Source organism: Vanellus vanellus (assembly GCF_965231255.1).
Source record: "Vanellus vanellus genome assembly, contig: HAP1_SCAFFOLD_859, whole genome shotgun sequence".
NCBI classification, from domain to species: Eukaryota; Metazoa; Chordata; class Aves; order Charadriiformes; family Charadriidae; genus Vanellus; species Vanellus vanellus.
In genome coordinates this window covers 40777-61588 of record NW_028126617.1, presented here as the reverse complement: position 1 = coordinate 61588, position 20812 = coordinate 40777, and the positions used below count along the sequence as shown (strand labels likewise).

Here is a 20812-nt window from a genome sequence, read left to right as displayed (position 1 = left end):
AAGGTTTTTTTTTATGTGTTCTCCTCAATTTATTAAATTGAGCTGTTGAACGTTCAAGTCCTGGGGCTGCTCTTGCTGGGTTTGAGCCAGAAATAATCGAAGCCGTCAAAACCCGTTCTGTGCGGTTGGTGGTGCGAAGCAAAGGAGAACCTGGGCCTGCGCCACACAGTGCTGTTCCCGGGTTGGTTTTCCCACTGGAGAGCGCAGCGGCACTGCCGTGACAAAGCCGGCAGCAGGATTGGGGCGGGTGAAGGCATTGGATGTCTGCGAGGCCTCTTGGTTATTTGCCAGAGTCGGCGTTGGCCTTTCGTGCTGCGCTGTAGCGCCCATCGGTGTTTGTTTGCACAAATAACGCAGCGTTTGGCAGTGACAATGGTGGTTGGGTTAGTTCAGGGAATGACATCTAAGAAGGGGGCTGGTCTCTGCTGGCGGTGTACCGGGAGGGAGAAAAGGTTTACTTTTCGTTGCCAGGCCACCCGATTTTCATGGCTTTGGTTTTTTGTTTGTTTTTTTTTTTTTTTTGTTTTGGTTTGTTTTTTTTTTTGTGTGGCTGAATATTCCCGCCCGGTTGAAGCAAATCTGTATTTTGGTTCTGTTTTGTCTTTAAAGTATTGATCTTCAGGTCTGGGCCATGGTAAACTTCTTTCCCCGAAGCGCCCGCTTTGCAGAGCGGGTACGAACATTCTCCTTTTGTTTCCCATCACTTGTATTTATAAAAAAACTACCCTAAAAGTCAGAAGAGGCATCGGCGTGTTCACACCTCTTCCCTAAGCCTGCTCCTCACTGCCGGTGCTGCCCAAGCGATGCCAAAAAGGCGGGAGTTTGGGAAAAATACCCGGCACCCTATCTAACTGTGGTGTCCAAAACCCCGCGGGTCGATTTAACCCCCCACTGACCCAGGGAAGGGCTCCACGTGCCAGTTCCTGTTCCAAGTCTTGTTGCTGTTTCACATTGATTCTAAAAAATCAGAATGTGGATGCAAGAACAGAATTTGGACCAGATTCTCCGGCACCAGGACAGTGCACCGATGCTCCAGGGCGCTTTCCCCAGCAGCGAAGGCCTGGTCTGGCAGGAGGGCGGTGGCGGGGATGGCGAGGTACTGCCGGCTCAGCCGCCCCACGGCCAGGAAGCGATGCTCGTTCTTCTTCCACCAGCTGGTGCTGTGCTTGCAGAGGGGCTCCAGGATGTAGTTTTCCAGTTGCTGGTGGATCTCGGGCATGCTCTCCATCGGGTCCTACCCCAGAAGGATGTCGTAGCTACTCTGAGACGGGGCGCTGGCGCATGGGTCCTTGTGAGCAGGCAGCTGGCTGCCGGCATCTGCGCCCGTGGCTTTGGAATCTGAGTTTGGCACCCCAGACTGGGTGGCAGATGGGGACTGGTGGTTGCAAACCCACAACAGCGTGGTTCTCACTGGCTGGTGCAACTCGCTTCTCAGGCTGGGGCTGAGAAACTGCATCTCCTTGAAGCGCGGGTCCAAAACAGAGGCGATAACTGCTGGGCTTTCGAGCACTTTCTCGAATGCAGTTCCCTTCAGTTTGGAAGACGGCAGAACACGGAGAATGGCATTACACGCGATCTCCTCCTTGGTGTATTGATTGGACAGGGAATCAGTCAAAAGAGAAAATAAGAAAAATTAATTTGTTTTCTACTTGGATGGCAGAAATCTACGAGAGGCAATAGAAGTCAGATGGTTGAACAAAATCTTGCATGGCTTTGAGTTTGCCCTGAGCTGACGGCTGCAAAGCCTATTGTGAAACCTACTCATTTTTGTGATCGTAGTGATTTTTGTTTGTGTTTTGTTTGGATGTCTTAAGAGTATCGTTATCAAGCAATTATCTCCCCCCCAGCCCCGCCATGCCCACCAGCAGCAACGGGCCAATGGGATCCTCAGCTGTCAGGTGGGGGGCAGCGGCACCAGGGCAGGGAGGGCGATGCCTGGTACCCCCGGGCGGGCCATGCCGACGGTGTGGCTGGAGAATGCTCCATGGCTGCTCACTGCGGCATTTCTCATGGCTGGGGGAAAACACGTTGGGAGCAGGGGGTGGGGGTGAATGGGGGAGGCAAAGCATCTGCAAGGGGCTGTGAGGGCCATGGAAAGGGGAGTGAAGGGCATCTGCAAGGTTGGAGGGGGTAAGGAGGGTGGTAGGTGTCTAAAATAGGGTGCTGGGGGTGTGCAAGGAGGGGGGACAGCAGGCCGCTGAAAGGGGGTGTAAGGCATCAGCAAGGCATCTGCAAGGCAGAGGGGTGGGGGCTCAAAGGGGGAGGCGAGGGGTACCCAAGTTGGGTGCGGGAGGGATGTGAGGAGGGGAGGAAGGCACCTGGGCAATGCCTGTTGGGGGTCTCCCCACCAGACCCCCCCTCCTCCGCATCTCGATGTGACCCCCTGGTGATGCTGTGGCCCTTCAGAGCAGGGGGACAAAGGCCACTGTCCCCACAGAGCCCCATGCCACCCGGTCACCTCAGCTATTGTCCCACCGGGCGCTTGCACGGATGCGCCCGGTGTTGGGGTGCAGGCAGGAGGTGGCTGGGTGGTCCCCCCCTCTTTCTGCATCTCCTTGGCCCGGGGGAGGGCCTGTCCGCCCCCCCGCTGCACCCATGGGACCCAGCTGCAGGAGGTGCTCTCGGGGGCAAACGAGAGGTGGGGAATTAATTAATCTGCCCTGAAATTACAGCTCACGGGAAAGACTGAGAGGAATTTGCGTCTCTGCCAGCAAGGGAAGACGGTCACGTCCTGGTGATGCTCAGCTGTGACCTGCGTGTGTCCCCCCCTCACAGCCCCACTTTGGGGCTCTGGAGATGTGTCCTCTCCCAGGTCCAGTCCCCGTCACAGCCCAAATCCTGGCTCAGGAGCCGGAGGGGTCCCTGCAGGGGATGGTGCTGACCCCCACGATAGCAAAGGAGGGAGCCACAGGACCGGTGGCTTCGTCTGGGTAGGATGGAGATGGAGAGGGGCGAGGAGGGGGGTCTCCTGCTCCACCACTAGAGCAGCTCCCCCAGTTTGGCCCCTCATCCCCTTATAACACTGGGATCAGTGTTATTAATTACACTTTGCGCGAGATTAATTACATCAATCCTCCCTCCTGCTGCTGGTGGCCAGTCCAGCTTGCGAGTGACGGAATGAGGGGGCTGAGATGGGAAGTTTGCCTGCTCGTGCGATGCTTTTGGCCTCCCCTGGCACCGGGAGGACTCAAAGCCGGACCTGAACCTCTGCTTTGTGCTTTTCCTCATCCTCAATTACACCAAAGCTTCCCCAGGGAAAGATTTTTCTTTCTAACTGGAGGAGTTGCACTGAGACAGGTAAACTGAGGCAGGACAGTCAAAAGTCCCTCTCTCTCCTGCTGGGACAAAAAAAACCCTGCAGCAAAATAATAATTTGGAGAAGTTTTCTTGAGAGGGAACAACACTCTCTGCTCCGAAAGTCAAAAGTGAGCTTGCCATCCCCTTTCCCAGCCCAGTTTCGATGATTTGATGTTTTCCAGGCGCCTGGCAGCAGCGGAGAAGGACAAAGAGGGAAGGCGAAGTGTCTGCAAGTGCTGGTACCCATCCTGGGATGGGATAATTTGCTTTCTGGAGGCATCTCTCCATCCTGCTCCATCCCATCCCAAGCCCACGCGTCCACAGATCCCATAGACTTATTAAATCCTTAAATCCTCCAGCGATTTCCTCAATGAAATAACCTTTCTGAGTCCATTTGGGTGTCTTAATCGGGAAAAAGAGGGTTTTGAGTGGCACCGTTTCCTTCGGTGGCATCTCTGTGCGAGGTTTGCCGCGATTTCTGCTGCAACAACTGGGGAAGGGCGATGGGATTCTCGGAGTGTCTTGCCACGGACCCGCTTGGCTTCTTTCTCCTGTATTTGCGCCTGAAGCTTTAATACTAAATAATAAAAAAGCAGCAGAGATCTGAGCTTGGATCCCGATGGGATTTTAACGGATTAGACCTCATTGTCACCCTCCTTCGCTGTGTTATTTTACATCCCATGTCACCTTTCAGGGCGAGCCGGGGCTGTCAACCTTTGTGCTGAGCAGCGCCGGGGAGGAAGTTCATGACAGCAAATGAATCTGTAGGCTGGAAATGAGGGATTAGCTCCGCTCGGAACATAAAGTAGGGCTGGAGATAGCTGGCGGAAGCGAGGAGAGTAAAACATGGGGCTTCCCTGGACATTTCTGTACGGCGTAGGACTTGGTCTGGCTAACGAGGGTTTATGGAAGCCGCGAAGGGACGGAGGCTGTGCCGAAGGGAGACCTCCCTGAAACACCCTGATTTGATGCAGGAAATGTTGATGAAGATCAGGGCTGCCCCATAACGGGCATTTCCCCAATGGTTTGTGCCTCACATGGTCTTTTGGCAGTTTGGGCTTTCAAATACACCCAAACACTGTGTAACACCTTTTGCCCTGCTGAGATGCAGCGTTTCCACCCCTTTTCTCTATTCTGGAGAGTTTTTCCTCAAAACAGAGCAGGTTTCTCCCCATCCGCTAAGTTTTCCAAGCGGGATCAGTATTGGGGTGTATAGCTTTAAATAACTGCCGGGGTCACCCTGAACATTCCGATCCCAGCAACGGTCGCTGTTTATGTGCTGGAGATGGTGCAGACTGGGAGTCACTGGGCTGCAGTCGGAGGGTTTGGTCCTCTGATTGATCTGGAGGCTCAGTTATCCCCCAAAACCGGTGACCGACTTGAGGATGAAGCAGGAGGAGGGTCCCAAAATGACACTTCTGGAAGAGTTACAGGTGGGAGGGCTGTGCCGAGGGGCTGCGTATCCCCCAAAAAGGGGGGGAGACTTCCCAAAATCCCAGTGGCATGTCGCCAGAGCAGGGAAGGATGCGGGGGGACGATGCTTTGTGCCCTGCCGGGGGCAGGTTTAGCATTGTGGGTGGGAGCACGGAGCCAAAATGGTTTCTGAGAGAGAAGCAGACTTTCCCCATGTCGCTCGGGGGGATTTGGGGAGCTGTGATGCCCAAATCGCTCCGTTTATTCCCACTCTGACACCCCTGTAACACACTCAAGCTCGCCGTTGTATTTAAATTGCGATTTTATTTCAATTGTGATTGTATCTAAGTTGTGATTTAATTTAAATAGCGATTTAATTCAAATTGGGGTTTTATTTCGGTGGCGATTTTACTTAAATTGCGATTTAATTCAAATTGGTGTTTTACTTAAGTAACGATTTTACTAAAATTGCCATTTAAAGCGATTTGATTAAGCCCCTTTTGTCCCACGCCTTTTCTGAGGTTGGGGTTTGGGGTTTTGAGGTTTTTTTCCGGTAAATCTGGAGGGGAGTAGACGCATTGCTAAGAAGGGACGGAGGGTGGCGGAGATCGGCGTGGGAGAGAGGACGGGAAAGCCACAGGCGCGTCATAATCCGGCTGCCGGGTGACGCGGGCGAGTGCCGGGAGGTGGCGGGGAGGTCGCAGCAAGTCGGCTTTGAAATTAGTACTCGGGGGCCAGAAAAAACTCATTCCCAGATGGGAACGTTTGTTCCTTTTGCTCATTAAATTAACTGGTGAGCGGGGGAGGTGTGAGCTTCCCGAGCGTCGCTGCTGCACAGCGGCAGGTGATGCCATTCAGTCAAAGCAGGGATTTGGGGGATAAAAAGCAGATTTCCGGTATTTTGCTCTTCTCTAAAGCGAAGTGTTTCCTGGAGGCCCTTTCAAAGTTGCAGTTGCGACTCGAGTGTGAGATGTGGTTGAGTTTTTATGTCTTTGAGCGCGGTAATCCCGGTGATGCCCTTCCCCAGCCCAGGGACAAGGGGAGAAGAGAACGCCTGTAGTTCTCCTTTGGCTTTTAAGGCACAGATGCTCTTTGTGCAGCGCTGGCAGTGGTATTTCAGCCAAGGAGGGCATTAACTGTTAGCCTTTGGCTTTTCTTTTGAGGAGAAAAACGCAGTCTTGCTTGCAGCAAGAGAAGCCCGAGCCTGGTTGGGCTGAAGTCGAAGCTTCACCCTTGCAGGTTCTTGAGGGCCTTTGGAGGTTGGTGGTGGCCATGTCCTGTGGCCAAGTGCCATCTAGTGAGTTCTGCAGGTATCACGTTTGGAGAATGAAACTGGCTGTGATCAAAAGTGTGGAGTTGGGTTCCCCCACCCCACCCCACTCCACCCCCAGTTTGGAAATCCCTTTTTTAATTTTATTGTTTCGAAAGGAACCACAAGAACAAAGCAGGAGGTTTGGTTTTGGTTTGAAACACTCAACTCTCTCCCCTTTTAGTAAATCCTTCCAGACTCACAGTATATACAATACAGGTGACATTACAGGTGGTTTTATTTGGGTATGGGAATAAAAACCTCCAAGTCCGTGTTTTTAGGGCTGTGCCTGGAGGAGGAGACACACGGAGGTGTGATGCTCTTGGGCTCGCGTGGCGCAGGGATGGGTGATGACTGGGAGGACGTAAGGGAGCTCTCCTCACCTGGCCCCAACTTATATCTTCTTCTCCTCACTAAACAGAGACACGACGAGGAGGCGGTGATTGACCAGGGAAGAACGAGCACCGCTGTCACTATTCACTATGAGAAGGAGGAGCTGGAAGGTGAGTCGGGAGAGGTGCCACCAGTCCCACGCGTTTTCCCGTCGCGCAAAGTCCCTGCTGCGTCCCGTGCTCAGCATACGCATCACCTGCAGCAAAACGTGGCGTGCTTCTAAATAAACAAGCACATTTATTTTCACATTGTTTTAATATTATGGCTTTTAGACAGAGGGGAAAAAGCCCCCGTGGCATCTGCGGTGTGAGCATTGGCCACAGAGCTTGGTAGTTCCCAGCTTGTTTTCTCAGAGGCTGCTCTTGGCTTGGAGAGGTCAGGAGAATAATTTGATGGCTGCAGACACAGGGCTGTGATTTTCTTTTTTTTTTGTTCCAGACTTCATTATCACAGGACTGATTGGATATCCTCTTGTTGCCTTGTGCCATACAAAGATTTTAAAAATAATTACCTTCTGTGGCTGCTTAATGAGCAGGTCTGAGTGTTGTCCAGCCGAAGCTGGAATTTTAGACAAGGGTTGATACTTTCAGGGCACTTTTAGGTGACCCGGAGCCATCGCTTGTTGTTGCTCTGTTGTTGCAAAGTTAGAGTAAAACAGGCTTGGAAAAAGGGAGGGGTCTCTGACATTCGGGGATGCAGTGAAACTAAAATGAAGAGAAGTTGGTGTTTCCTCCTGGGATGGATGCGCTGGTTTAATCGTGGCAGCGGCGTCAACCGTCTCCGCAATATCGAGAGTGATGCAAACACTGCTTTTTTCGCAGGCCACCGCACCCTGTCCGTGGGCGTGCGGATGCCGCTGGTGAGGCAAAGCCACCGGTGCCACCGGCACCACCGACCCCACCACCAGAAGCATCGGAAGAAGGAACGGGAGAAGGACTGTGCCCCGATGGAGCAGGGCTACCACTGTAAGTCCCGCCGCAGCGTTCACGAGCCTTCTCGGGGCTGCGTGGGTGCCGGGATCCTCTGCAAGCAGGTCCGTGTGGCTGATTTGTGTGGTTTGCTGTTCTTCTGAGGGAAAGTGGCATTATTTGGGAGGCAGTTGAAGGCATAATGGATTGAGGCTGGTCTTCCTTAGAGGGATCCTGCCATTAAAAATGGAAACGTGGGGAAGGAAAGTGGCCCGTCCTTATGCAGAGGTGGAACAGATGCTTCTCCTTCTCCGTGGCTCTGTGCAAGCCTGGCCAGACCTGGGGGAGAGGGGCCAGCCCAATATTTAGGGCTGAACTGGTGCTGATCGATGGCCACTTTGCGTGTGAGCGTGACGGGTCGAATGCAGGTGTGGTAACGGGATTTATCTTCTGCCCCCAGACACCCCATCCCAGCGGGTGCAGTTCATCCTCAGCACCGAGGAGAACGAGCAGCATGTTCCCCACCACTTGTTCACTGAGCTGGATGAGATCTTCCTGAAGGAGGGTGAAGATGCCGAGTGGAAGGAAACGGCAAGGTAAATCCCTGCCGCCGGCTGTGGTGGCAGCTGTGGGCTCTGCCTTCCGCTCTCCGGGACGCGAAGCTTTTGCAGCTGCAGGTGCCGATGCGCGGAGCCTTCTCCTCTTGCCGCCCCGTTGCTGCACCATAGGGGTTGCAGAGCTGAGGCTGTTTTCTTGCAACGGGGCTGATCGTGCCCGATGTCCGCAGGTGGCTGAAGTTTGAGGAGGACGTGGAAGATGGCGGCGAGCGCTGGAGCAAGCCCTACGTGGCCACGCTGTCCTTGCACAGCCTCTTCGAGCTGCGGAGCTGCATCATGAACGGGACAGTGCTGCTGGACGTTTGTGCCAACAGCATCGAAGAGATCGCAGGTACTGAGCACGCTGCGTCCCGCCGGGAACGGCCGAGCTCAATTTGCCGCGGTGCCCTTCACTCCCGTATCAAACCCTGCCCCAATGGCACATCCTTTTCCAGAACCTCCGCTGTGTTTTTAAATCGTGGGTTGCTTTTTGGATGTAGACTGGGTGTACAACAGTCACATCAGCTTTTTCTCCCAGTATGGGAGCCTTTTGAAAGCAATTTGTGGGGTCAGAGAGGCGATTAGAGAATATTCTCCGGCCAGAAAGGAGTGTCAGGGCTTGGCAGGCTGCTCTCAGAAACACGGAGTCTGCGTAAGAGCTGAACCTCCTTAAATAAGCTACTTACTACAAGCTGTTTCCTCCCGTTCTTTGTTTTGTTTTTTTTCCTATTGCCTTAACATCCAGGATTTAAGAGCTTTAAAGGCAGAGTTTATCTGGCAGGTGACCAAGCAGCATATTTCTGTGGGGAAGATAATTGAAGTTAATTGAAAAAGCGGCTTTGGAGAAATTATCTTTGACTGGCAGGTCTCCATTCAGCCCTTGCAAGAGCTGGAGAAGTCGGAGCCGTTCTTAGCACGTTTCTCCCTGTGTTTGGCAAATTGCAGTGGATGGGCAAAGGAAACTCTGGGAAAGTCTGCGCTAGAGATTGCTTATAATTTGTTGAAATGTGTCGAGTCTAGAGAGTCTGTCTAGAAACGCCAGATCAGGAAAAAAAATGGCATTATCTAGGATGGGGAATAATTATCTGAGCGGAGTGATGAATAAGCACTTTGATGATGGCTTTTAGCAAAAGAGAATTCTTCCTTTCGCTGCAAAGGCTGAACTGCATTAAAACGTCTTGCTAAGCAAGGCTGAGCCCGCGTTAGGGTATCCTGCGTGGCGCAGCCTTCGCCGGGGGCTTGAGGGGTCGGGGCTTGGGGACTTTCTGCTCTGATGGCTTCGTTTCCCGTTGCCATCTCCAGATATGATCCTGGGCCAGCAAGAGCAGTCCACGGAGTTTGATGAGCGCATGCGGGCAAAAGTTCGAGAAGTGCTTTTGAAGAAGCATCACCATCAGAACGAGAAGAAAAGAAACAACCTTCTCTCCATCGTCTGCTCATTTGCTGACACGAGCAAGAAGCAGTTAGATGTGCATCCCCTCGACAAGCCAGGTGAGGGTTCCTGCAGGGTTTGGTACCCGGTGAGGGTTTCTGCCAGGCTTTGGCACCAGGTGAAGGTTTCTGCAGGGCTTTGGCCCCATTAGACTTCTCCCGGCAAAGGAGAAGTGTCCCGATTGCTCCTTGCTTTTCTTTCTGAGTGTCTTTCTCCTCCCAGCCCACTCACTCACTCCTCATCCATCTCCCACCACTGCAGAAGCTAAAAATGGGGTGAACCGTGACACCAATGCAGTGGATCTAAGCAAGGTGAGACACTCGTAGCTTTCTTACGCTTTTAGGCCAGATTTGCTCTTGCAAACTTGGCTGCAGAGTGTTCTGCAGAGTGCTGTGGGCTTTGCTTTTGGGGTAATGGCCTGAAAATCCCTTGTCGTGCCCAGGCAGAGCTGCGCTTCATGAAGAAAATTCCCACCGGGGCTGAAGCATGCAACGTGCTTGTAGGAGAGCTGGATTTCCTTCGCCAGCCCATCGTGGCATTTGTCCGCCTGACCCCGGCTGTCCTCCTCTCGGGCATGACGGAAGTTCCCATCCCAACGAGGTCTGAATGAGAAGCGCAAAGTTTTTATTTAAAAAAAAACCACCACAACAACAAAACACCAAATTCATGCATCAGTTGGGCGTCCCAGGGGAACACGGCCAGTGGGAGCAAGCAGGTTTCTCCCACCCACATCTCTGTGCTTTCATTTCTCCCTTCCCTGCTGGAGCTTTTAAACCCATTGGCCAATTTTAATGAAAGTTTGCCCAAAACTCAAATTTGCGTTTGGTTTTGATGCGTTTCAAATTCATCACCGGAGTCAGTGAGCCTACACGTCCCCCCTGGAGCCACGCTCTGGGGTGGGAGCTCCCAGGGATTTCCTTGGGCGCCCTTTGAGTGAGGCCATGTTCTTCTCTCTCATTTTGGTTTTCTTGCCTAGGTTCCTGTTTGTTTTGCTTGGACCAGGAGGAAAAGCCCATCAGTACCACGAGATCGGCAGGTCCATGGCTACTATCATGACGGATGAGGTGTGACGAGATAAGAGATATCTCCGGGTCATTTTTTTGGGGCTTTCTTCACCTCTTCCTGTCTCTGTAGTAGTGAGGAAGAGGGTTTGTTGTCCCTGTTAGCTGCCTGCAGGAGGCTAAAATCCCACCTGGGCTGCAGCCCGCGCCTCATCCTTCTCCCCAGGGTCCCCAGCACGCTGTCCCCAGTGGTGGCATTGCCAGGGCCAGTGAAACTTCTCCTCTTGAAGCAGAAGGCTGTGGTGTGCCATGGGGGACGGGAGCCTGGTGGAGATGGTTACAAATACTGTGATGCACAGATTTTTCCTTTGGGGGAATATTTCCTGCCACTTCCAACAGGCGATTTGGGGGAAATGACCTTGCATTTAGCCAAGAGCTTATTGCACTGGTTAGGACATCCGAGATGGGTCATGCTCTCACCAGGTTGTCTCCTACGGCAGGTTTTCCACGATGTTGCCTATAAAGCCAAGAACCGGGCTGACCTGGTGGCTGGCATCGATGAGTTTCTGGATCAGGTCATGGTTTTGCCGCCAGGAGAGTGGGATCCCTCCATCCGAATTGAGCCCCCGAAAAACGTCCCTTCGCAGGTGGGTGCTGCGGCAGAAGGAGGCACGAGGGGGATGGGCAGGAGGGCAGCACGGCTGGGGGTGCTGCTCAGGGGCCCAAATTCACAGGTCACGTACCCAGCCCAAAAAGCAAAACAAGCCAGTGGCTGCAAAGACATATCTTTATCTTATTTCCATTTTAACAGGAAAAAAGGAAGGTGCCAGAAGCTCTCGATGACAGCGCTTCTCACAGCAAGCCGGAGAAGCACAGCGGTCCTGAACTGGAGCGGACAGGAAGGTGTGAACTGAAATAGTTTGGTGGGGTGTTTTTCTGTTTGCCCCTAAAATCTGAGTGCGCACCTCCCTTCTAGCAGAGTTTTGGGGTTAACTGGGTCAGTGAAGGGGCTCCAGGTTCCCAGCTTGGTCCCCTGGGCTGGGTGGGTGGGAGATTTGGGCAGCTGGGCTCAGCTGCAGTGTGGTTGCACAGAGGTTTTCTTGCTTTGGGGTGGAAGCAGATGTGTAAGTACCTCCAGGTAGAGCTCTGCTGCTTCTCAAAGTGAGGGACTGTTGCAATAAGAGGGGGTGGGCTCTCAGGTTTGGTCTCCTTTTGTTTTTGTTGGAGGGGTTTTTTGTATGCCTCAGTTTCTACTGGGGCTAAAATGGGAGAAGGAGACTTCTTTTTAGCAATGGAAGTTACTCTGTGCTTGTGATTGTCCTTCCTCAGCCAAGAAAATTTAACGCTGTCTTCCACGAAAATATTGTTTTGTTTTTTTTTTTCCTTCCTCCAGGCTCTTTGGAGGTTTGATCCGGGATGTGAAGCGAAAAGCCCCCTGGTTCTGGAGTGACTTTCGGGATGGTCTGAGCCTGCAGTGTCTGGCGTCATTCCTGTTCCTCTACTGTGCCTGCATGTCCCCCATCATCACCTTCGGGGGACTGCTGGGGGAGGCGACCAACGGCCACATAGTGAGCACCTCTCTCTGTTGGGTGGCACGGGGGAGGACAACACTCATGCAAAAGTCCTTGCTGCAGTGAATTTGCACTTGTGTTTTTCCCCCTAATGATTTAATTACTCGCTGCTGCCTCTCTTCCCCGGACAGAGTGCCATGGAGTCGCTGCTGGGCGCATCCATGACCGGCGTGGTGTATTCCCTCTTTGCTGGCCAACCTCTCACCATCCTCGGCAGCACCGGCCCCGTCCTCGTGTTCGAGAAGATCCTCTACAAATTCTGCAAGTAAGGCTGGCTGCTGCGGCCAGGTGCTGCGAGCACCTTCGGAAGAAGGCAGGGATGGAGAAAGGATGTTTTTCTTAGTGGTAGTTGGTAGATTGAAGTTGTCTTCTGTGTCACAGACATCACGCGCTGCTGCTTTAGTATGTGACGGTGCAGGAGCCCTCAGTCTCTGAAGGATGGATGGGTGGTTTGGGTTTTTTAGGGTTAAAGTGAAAGAGCAGGAGGAGGAGAAACCACAAGGATGTGGATGCCCGAGATGGGCTGCACAGGGAAGATGAGACAAATGACTCTGGTTTGGGAATGAGGGAAGATTTGCTTTCCTCTCAGTACAAACTCGGGCACTTTTTTGTATGATTTTTGCTGGAAGTGGAAATATATTTTACCCACATATCCAAAGAGTTTTCTGGTCAAATGTTTTGATGATTTTTGAGAAAGCAGGAGCTTTTCAGGCGAAATGGATATTTTCCATGACAGTCTTTTTGTTGTGGCAACTGTGATGGGTGATTAACCCCCTTATTGCAATTAAATTTATTATGAAGCCCCAACTTGCTGGCAGCAGGTAACTGGGTGCAAACCCAGCCGGTTTCGCTGTTAGGGCAATGGGTTGATGTGGGAGAACACCACCTTCCACAACAGGGACCTGACCTCAATTAGCCTCCGAGGCATTAACACAAGGTCATTGTTAAATAAGGATTAATTAGCCTCTCCTCCTGCGGGCCCACACCCTGTGCCGCAGCCCCGAGGCTGTCTGTAGTAGGACCGGAAACTGCATTTACCATCCGCAGCCTTGACACGCTCCTGAATTGCTGCCGACTTTCCCCGAAGGAAGGCACGGCTCGGAGCCTCTTGCTGCCCTCTCCACCCTGCGTTTTCTTTTGCTTTCCCAGGGACTACGCGCTCTCTTATCTCTCTCTCCGGGCATGCATTGGTCTGTGGACCGCCTTCTTCTGCATAGTGCTGGTGGCCACTGATGCTAGCTCTTTGGTGTGCTACATCACCCGCTTCACCGAAGAAGCCTTCGCCTCCCTCATCTGCATCATCTTCATCTATGAGGCTCTGGAGAAGCTGAGTCACCTGCGAGAGACCTACCCTGTGCACACGCACAGCAAGCTGGACTTCCTCACCATCTCCTAGTGGGTTTCTTCCTCCTAAAGTGCCGCTGCCCCTTGGCAGGAGCTCAGGGCTGCACCTCCATCGCCTTCCCCTCACCCCTGTCTTGGCTTCTCTCCTCCCAGCTGTAAGTGTGAGGCACCGACCCATCCCAGCAACGAAATCCTGCAGTTCTGGGAGAGCAACAAGATCAATGTGTCTGGCATCACCTGGGAGAACCTCACGGTGACTGTAAGTGCCCCGAGTCACTGCTTCCTCATGCCGCGGCCGCGGGGTCCAGGGGCACTGGCCTGGTGCAAAGCTCAGAGCCCTTCAGGTGATGGTGGGCTTCAACTTGTGCCAGTGCTGCTCTGAAAAGTCATTACTTCAGTGTGTTTAACCTCCTTGGGCCTGGGAAGGAGAGTCCACCTCTCCACCTCATCCCCGACATGGTGGGCAATAACTGTTATCCTCAGGACAGTGGTTCTGTCTGGGAGCAAGGTTCAGTGGGTGCTTTGGTTATTGGAGAAGTTGGAGGACTTAAGTTCATGCTTGAAGGCTGTAATTAGCTTCCTTAATTGGTTCCTAGTAACTCCAGGCCTTGCTTTCTTACTCAGCGCTGTCTGAAGGTACGTGCATAAACTTGCATGTCTGAGCAGCCCCTTGGGCCGTTGTTGCTGGAAGCAGAGCTCAGGCACAGGGTGGGACGCTCTTATGGACATCTTCACCCCCCTTGGCTGTGTCCTGTGAGCCCGCCCCTGGGAAGGGACAATTTGTCTCTTCTCCTTTCCTGTCACTGTTGTCTTAGCCCTCCTTCCCCGTTCCCTCTTTCACTCTCCCCAAGAGTTCCCAGTGTTTCCTTCCCCTCTGGTGTCTTCTTCAGCCACGGTTACCTGCTGTTCAAGCAGAGGATGTGCCATAGGTCTGTGGTACAGTGTCCCATCACATCTCCTCTCTCCGCTGTCTGTGTAGTTCCATGTGTCACTTATTCAGCTGCTGTTGATCGTTAAATATAAATCTCCGCTAGCTGCAGCAGTCCCGAGGTCACAGATCTTGGAGCAAGATCCTCCAAACCCCCTAGTTATCCGAGGTTTCCTTGCCGCATGTGCACTACCTTTGTGTCCTGATGCTCTGTTTCCCCAGGAATGTCGGTATTTGCATGGAGAGTTTCGTGGACCTGCCTGTGGACACGATGGCCCCTACACGCCCGATGTCCTCTTCTGGTGCTGCATCCTCTTCTTCTCCACCTTTGTCCTGTCGGGCTTATTGAAGAAGTTTAAAACCAGCCGCTACTTCCCGACCAGAGTAGGTAGAAGACGGTGGCCAGCAGCAGTCTCCACACTCATTTCCCAAAATGGCTTTCCCGGAGCACTAAGCAGTGTTTGCCACCGCTTGGTCAAACTGGGAAATATTGGACCTTGAAGGCCAAACTTGGATGTCTCTCACTCATTTCCAGGAGTGCAAAATGATCGTAGTGTTTCCCACCTGCCTCGTGACCTGCCCCGGAGCGGTTTTTTGCCCAGGCAGTGGGAAATCGGTCTTCCAAAGTTGGTTGTTTGTTGTATTTTCATTTGTGGTTTTTTTCACCTTGTGTGCCCAAGGGGAAAGTTGATTCAAATGAGGAACTGCCATAGAAAAAGACACAAAAGACACTGTTTCTTCCTTTTGAGGAGCAAATGATGCCTCAGTGCCTTATTCCCATTGTAGCTGTGAGTGCAGCTGTAGTGGCAGACGTCTGTTTCGTTATTTTTTAATATTTATTGGCTTTTTTTTAAAGTTTGAATTTAAACCACCCTTTTCCACCTAATTAAACTTTTTTTATTGCCTGACCAGATCTTGCAGGTACAAACACAGCAACACTATCCAAACGAGGGATTTGGCTGCATCTTCTCAGAGTGGTGGGAATTTGTTAACCAGCCTTAATGCTGTTGATGTCTTTAACTTTTCCATCTCACGGTATGGCCCCGTTTGTGCTGTCCCTTTCAGCTCTGCTTTCTTGCCCCAGGTACGGTCCACAGTCAGTGACTTTGGTGTCTTCCTCACCATCGTCATCATGGTGCTCATTGACTTCCTGGTTGGGATCCCATCGCCGAAGCTCCACGTCCCCCACATGTTCAAGGTAATGGGGTGTTTTGGTGTGGAGCCACTTTCGGCCCTTGGGGATGCCACAGGGTGATGCTGGGACAGGACAGGGCTGAGTCTGGGGATGCTGGTGGTGTTATCATCTCCTCTTCCACCTCCGAATGCATCGTTTCCTTCTGGAAAGAAGACGCCAGCCCCAAAACTTGATACCTACAGAAGTATCTATAGGTGCTTGCGACGAGGACGCTGGCACTGCTGAACCCCGTAGGAGAGGGTGACATGAAGGCAGGGCCAGGAGATGAGGTGGCACAGCGATGGAGAGGAAAATCAAAGCCAGTGAAGTGGCTGGGCTGGGAGTTGATCCTGATGTGTGTTTTGGCTTTGTTGCAGCCTACCAGAGACGACCGCGGGTGGTTGGTCAACCCCATAGGGCCCAACCCTTGGTGGACGGTGTTGGCCGCGCCCATCCCAGCTCTGCTCTGCACCATCTTGATATTCATGGACCAGCAGATCACGTCTGTCATTGTCAACAGGAAGGAGCACAAGCTGAAGGTAAGGGGCTGCAAGAGCTGACCCCATCCCCACCCCACTCTGGGCTGCAGGTGTGGGGAGAAGCTCCTATGCCAAGTGCTTTGTGAAGGCGTTGGTTTGGGACAATGTCAGGCTGTGTGGCAGGATGCTCTGCTGGATTAGTGATGTCACAGGGAGCAAACGAGGGCAGTTCAGATGAGCAATCTTTTGGAGGAGCAAATTAATTTTCGAGCACTATAGAAGCGTATTTTTGTTTCAAAACGCCAGCAGGAGCTGGGGGAACGAACTGTTTTGACGCACTGCCAGGGATAACTCGGGGTCACATCTTGCTTGCAAGCAGTAGAAATTTCTTTATGAATGAAAATAGTCTTTTTGTTTGTTTGAGAAGTAGCTATTGCACAAACCTCCCAAATCCACTTGGTCTGAACCCCTGCCAGATTTTCACGAAAGGTGCTTGCGCAAAGACCATATCCATCCTTATTTTTGCCAATTCTTCTCTTAAATTTTCAAGAGGGTGACTTGCGCCCAAGTAGGGTTTGAGTCTGAGTCGCGACGTTGTCCTCGCTCTTGTGCTGTGGGATGCTCTGTTCCTTGTTTTGCTGCCCACAGAAAGGATGCGGGTACCACCTGGACCTTTTCATGGTGGCCGTGATGCTCGGGGTGTGCTCCGTGATGGGGCTGCCCTGGTTTGTGGCTGCGACTGTCCTGTCCATCACCCACGTCAATAGCCTCAAAGTGGAGTCTGGCTGCTCAGCTCCAGGAGAACAACCCAAGTTTCTGGGGATACAAGAGCAGAGAGTCACCGGCTTGATGATCTTTGTGCTCATGGGCTGCTCTGTCTTCTTCACTTCGGTGTTAAAGGTAAGAGGAAAATGCAAAACGCCCAACAAGCGTGAGCTTTTTGGAGGTTTGACAAAAACCATCCCCTCCCTCCAGGCCTGAGTAGGTGTGGAGCAGAGGAGGAGGCGATCCCAAACCTTGAGGCTTGGCCCACAGTGGGAACCAGCCTCAGTTACCCTTTCCAGCCCTTCACACCCCGGTTTGGTGTCCTCGAGGCAAGCGAGCAGGACAACTGCTTTAATTCCCAGGTGTCTCTCGGGCCCACCTGTGTTTATGGGTTACGATGAAGCGGATTCAGACCAGTACACTGCTCTCTTTCAAGCAGGCAGCACCTTATGGGATGCAATTGGCTCCCCCAAATGCCTCCCAACAGCCTTTCCCAGTAGCTAAACACACCAAAATCATCCCCGTGGGCTTCCTTGTGTGTTCCTCCCACAAAGTCACCACAGCTCTAGGCTAAAAGGAGGCACTTCGCTTTTGCGTGTTGCCACAAAAATGTGTAGAAATGTTCTTCTCCCATCACAGAACGTTTCATTGGTGAAATGACCTATTTTCCTCCAACCTTTCAGGAAAATAGGATTATTCTAATGAAACGTAACTCAGAAGCTCAGCCTAAAGCAGAGCATTCACTCACTCACTCGCACGCACAAAACCTCTACGGGTTAAGAGGTGACACATCTCTAACCCTGTGGAAACTGGAAAGCTTTAGGCAATTTTAGGCAGTGCCTCTAGAAGAGAGCAGTAATACTGAAAAAGCAATTAAAAAAATAAATTATTTCATTCTTTTTTTTTAATTTCCCAGTTTATACCCATGCCTGTGCTGTACGGTGTCTTTCTCTACATGGGCGTGTCGTCGCTCAGAGGGATTCAGGTACGGACTCTTACAACGTGCAGCTCCCTGCTGTGTCATCTCCAGAGAAGCAGGAAAAAAGCAGTGGTGTGGGAGAAAACCTCCCCAAAAGCAGGCAGTGAAAGTATTTTGTATAAGGAAAAGATTGGCGGGGGCACAGGAGGTACGTAGGGCGGGAGGACCAGGCAAGTTCAGCGCGCTCTGCGTCACAGTTTGGGACAGGGCAGTGTTTGGTGTGGTGAAAATGGGGGAATTCAGTGCAAAGCGAAGGCGATTTCTACTGCCGGTGGGAATCCTCGCTGGGGGATTGAGTGGGCTGAGAAATGCCAAATAACAAACAGAAGAATAGAATATATTAAACATATATTTTTATAGAAGAACAGGGAGGGGGGGTGAGATGGTCTGAGGAGGACCTGGGGGTGCGGACTGATGAGAAGCTCACTGTGAGCCGGCAATGCGCGATCGCAGCCCGGAAGGCCGACCGCATCCTGGGCTGCATCGGCAGTGTGGCCGGCAGGGCGAGGGGGGATTGTGCCCTCTGCTGTGCTCTGCTCTGGGGAGACCCCCTGCAGTGCTGCCTCCAACTCTGGGGCCACAGCACAGGAGAGCCATGGACCTGGTGGAGCGGGGCCAGAGGAGGCCCCGGAGCTGCTGGGCGGGCTGGAGCCCCTCTGCTGGGAGGACAGGCTGGGAGAGGTGGGGGGTTCAGCCCAGAGAAGAGAAGTCTCTGGGGAGCCCTCAGAGCCCCTTCCAGTGCCTAAAGGGGCTCCAGGAGAGCTGGGGAGGGACTCTGGATGAGGGAGGGGAGCAAGGGGACGAGGGGGGATGGTTTGACACTGACAGAGGGCAGATTGAGGTGAGATATCAGGGAGAAATTTTTCCTGTGAGGGTGGCGAGGCACCAGTGCAGGTTGCCCTGAGAATCTGTGGCTGCCCCATCCCTGGAGGTGTTCAAGGCCAGGTTGGACGGGGCTTGGAGCAACCTGGGCTGGTGGGAGGTGTCCCTGCCCAGGGCAGGGGGTGGGACTGGCTGGTCTTCGAGGTCCCTTCCAACCTAAACCTTTCTGTGATTCTATAATAGAAGGATGTGGAATAATTGCAATTTGGTGGGCAGCTCTCATGGACACACTGGTTTATAGATGGAGCAAAGGGAAAACGGGTGCTGCTCCCGGGAGGAACAAAGTGGGATCCAGGATTTCTCACTGCACGCGAGATCCTGAAAACTCCTTCCACGTCCCAACAGGGCCAGAAACTTTCCGCAGCCCCAAGGGGTAACTTTTCTGCTTTTATTTTGCAGTTCTTCGACCGCTTGAAGCTCTTTTGGATGCCGGCAAAACACCAGCCGGATTTCATCTACCTGCGGCACGTTCCCTTGCGGAAGGTGCATTTCTTCACCATGATCCAGCTCATCTGCCTCGTCCTGCTCTGGGCCATCAAGGTGTCCCGTGCTGCCATCATCTTTCCCATGATGGTAAGAGCCGGTGCCGCTCAGCAGCGGGACGTTTGCAGCGTCGGAGATGTAACATCATCTCAGACCTCACCCCCTCTTCCTTCTTATTTTGTGAAGGTTTTGGCTCTCGTGTTTGTCCGGAAAGTGATGGACTTCTGCTTCTCAAAGCGGGAGCTCAGCTTTTTGGATGACCTTATGCCAGAAAGCAGGAAGAAGTTGGCCGATGCCAAAAATGAAGCCAAAGAAGAAGAGGTGATGCTTGCTGGGTGCTCGGGGGTGGATGTCTCCCTCGGGCTCTGAGATTGCCTCTTTCCGTCACAGCTTCTCTTGAAATGTTGGGGGAAGATCTGAACTCAATAGAAATAGATCCTGACAGCCTGGATCCCACATCATAACCTTGTTTTTAAATTAGCAGTGAGCTTAACACTTGAATAGCGGTATAATTTTTAAAGGTGCCATTTATAATAAACATTATAATTATGATGGAAAGATTTGCTCATAAGGGTGGTTTTAACCCCCCCCAAAATGTTTGGAGTGAAAGGTCTTTCCCCTGCTGCGCTAACAGAAGGTCAGAAGGAGAGGGCAGCACCTGGGTTTTGCTGGGTGTTTAGTTTATCTCCACTTCGATCATAGACAGAGAACTTTGATTTGTCCCTTTTTATGTCAGGAGTCCCAGGAGATGATGGAAGCTGCTGCTGCAAACTCCGTTCGGCTGCAGCTGGGCAAGACCAGCAGCGCGGATATCCCAAAGCCAAGCAGCGACAGGTAAAGCCCCACCAAGCAGCAGGACCCCCGGCAAGATTAGCCTGAAGGGGGTTGGCAGAATTTTCTCCATGTTTCTTTGCTGAGCATCCCAGTGCCATGCACTCAGCTTGGCGGGAAGAGCAAATTTATGGGCAGGGCGGGCAGCAGAGCGCTGGCACAGGCTGCCCAGAGAGGTGGGGGAGTCTCCCACTCGGGAGCCATTCCAAACCCGCCTGGAGGTGTCCTGTGCCACTGCTGTAGGTGCCCCTGCTCTGGCGGGGGTGGGACTGGGTGAGCTCCAGAGGGCCCTTCCAGCCCTGACCAGTCTGGGATTCTGTGCAGAGCCTTTGCACAGAGCTGTAGCTCTGCGGCTCTCCGGCTCGCCTTCCAAACCTCCTCCTCCCGCCCAACCCGCTGTGCTTATGCGCAGCTTTGGTTCTCCTCCCCCCCGTTCCTCTTGCTGGTGCTGATGCACTGGGTGGCGTCAGTTCCTGCAGTCACGGATTGCTGTCCCAAATATTTATTGCAGGACTGATCCTTCGGAGATTAATATCTCGGAAGAGATATCTAAAACACCCGTGTGGAAGGCTCTCACTATGAGCATGGAAACAGTCTGAATCTGGGGAGGAAAGAGGTAAAGGATCTCGTGGGAATGTGGCCGTGCTCCTTTGCGAGCGGTGGCACGTGCCTACGGCTTTTTTTTTTTTTTGCCGGCAATGCCGAGCAAGCGGCGAGGGCTGCGGCACACGAACCAGCTACTCTCTGCCGGCGCGGTCCCATGAGCGGGACAACAGCCCCACTGATGACGCTCTCCCTCTTTTTCTCTCTCCTCCTCCCCCCCAACTCCAGTTTTCATGTTTAGGAATCTTGACTTTGAAGGAGAGGCGTGAGAACGTGACTCGGGGATGTGCCCACGCAGACATGGGCAGAAACCGCTTTTATTTTGTTTTCCAGTTGGAGGATTCCCCTTTAAGCCACGGCAATGGTTTCAGCTGTCCTTGGTGTGCTTCAGGCATTCCCTCTCTCCAGAGCAGCAAACTGAGGT

At 52.6% G+C, this 20812-nt stretch overlaps 1 protein-coding gene across 1 annotated transcript; it reads left to right on the top strand.

Annotated features, from left to right (window-relative positions):
* Window positions 1-6440: 6440 nt before the first annotated feature.
* LOC309684881 (electroneutral sodium bicarbonate exchanger 1-like) lies at window positions 6441-20800 on the top strand (the record flags this gene model as incomplete). The annotated part of the gene is made up of 24 exons (XM_082500726.1): window positions 6441-6522; window positions 7234-7377; window positions 7781-7916; window positions 8108-8268; window positions 9219-9407; window positions 9571-9659; window positions 9791-9948; window positions 10325-10412; window positions 10850-10996; window positions 11161-11252; window positions 11743-11917; window positions 12052-12185; window positions 13070-13315; window positions 13418-13523; window positions 14415-14576; window positions 15277-15390; window positions 15744-15905; window positions 16494-16745; window positions 17527-17595; window positions 18871-19044; window positions 19141-19275; window positions 19691-19788; window positions 20297-20401; window positions 20722-20800. Coding segments are annotated over 23 exons (3201 nt in total), but the record flags the coding sequence as incomplete, so codon positions are not given.
* Between the last annotated feature and the right edge of the window lie 12 nt (window positions 20801-20812).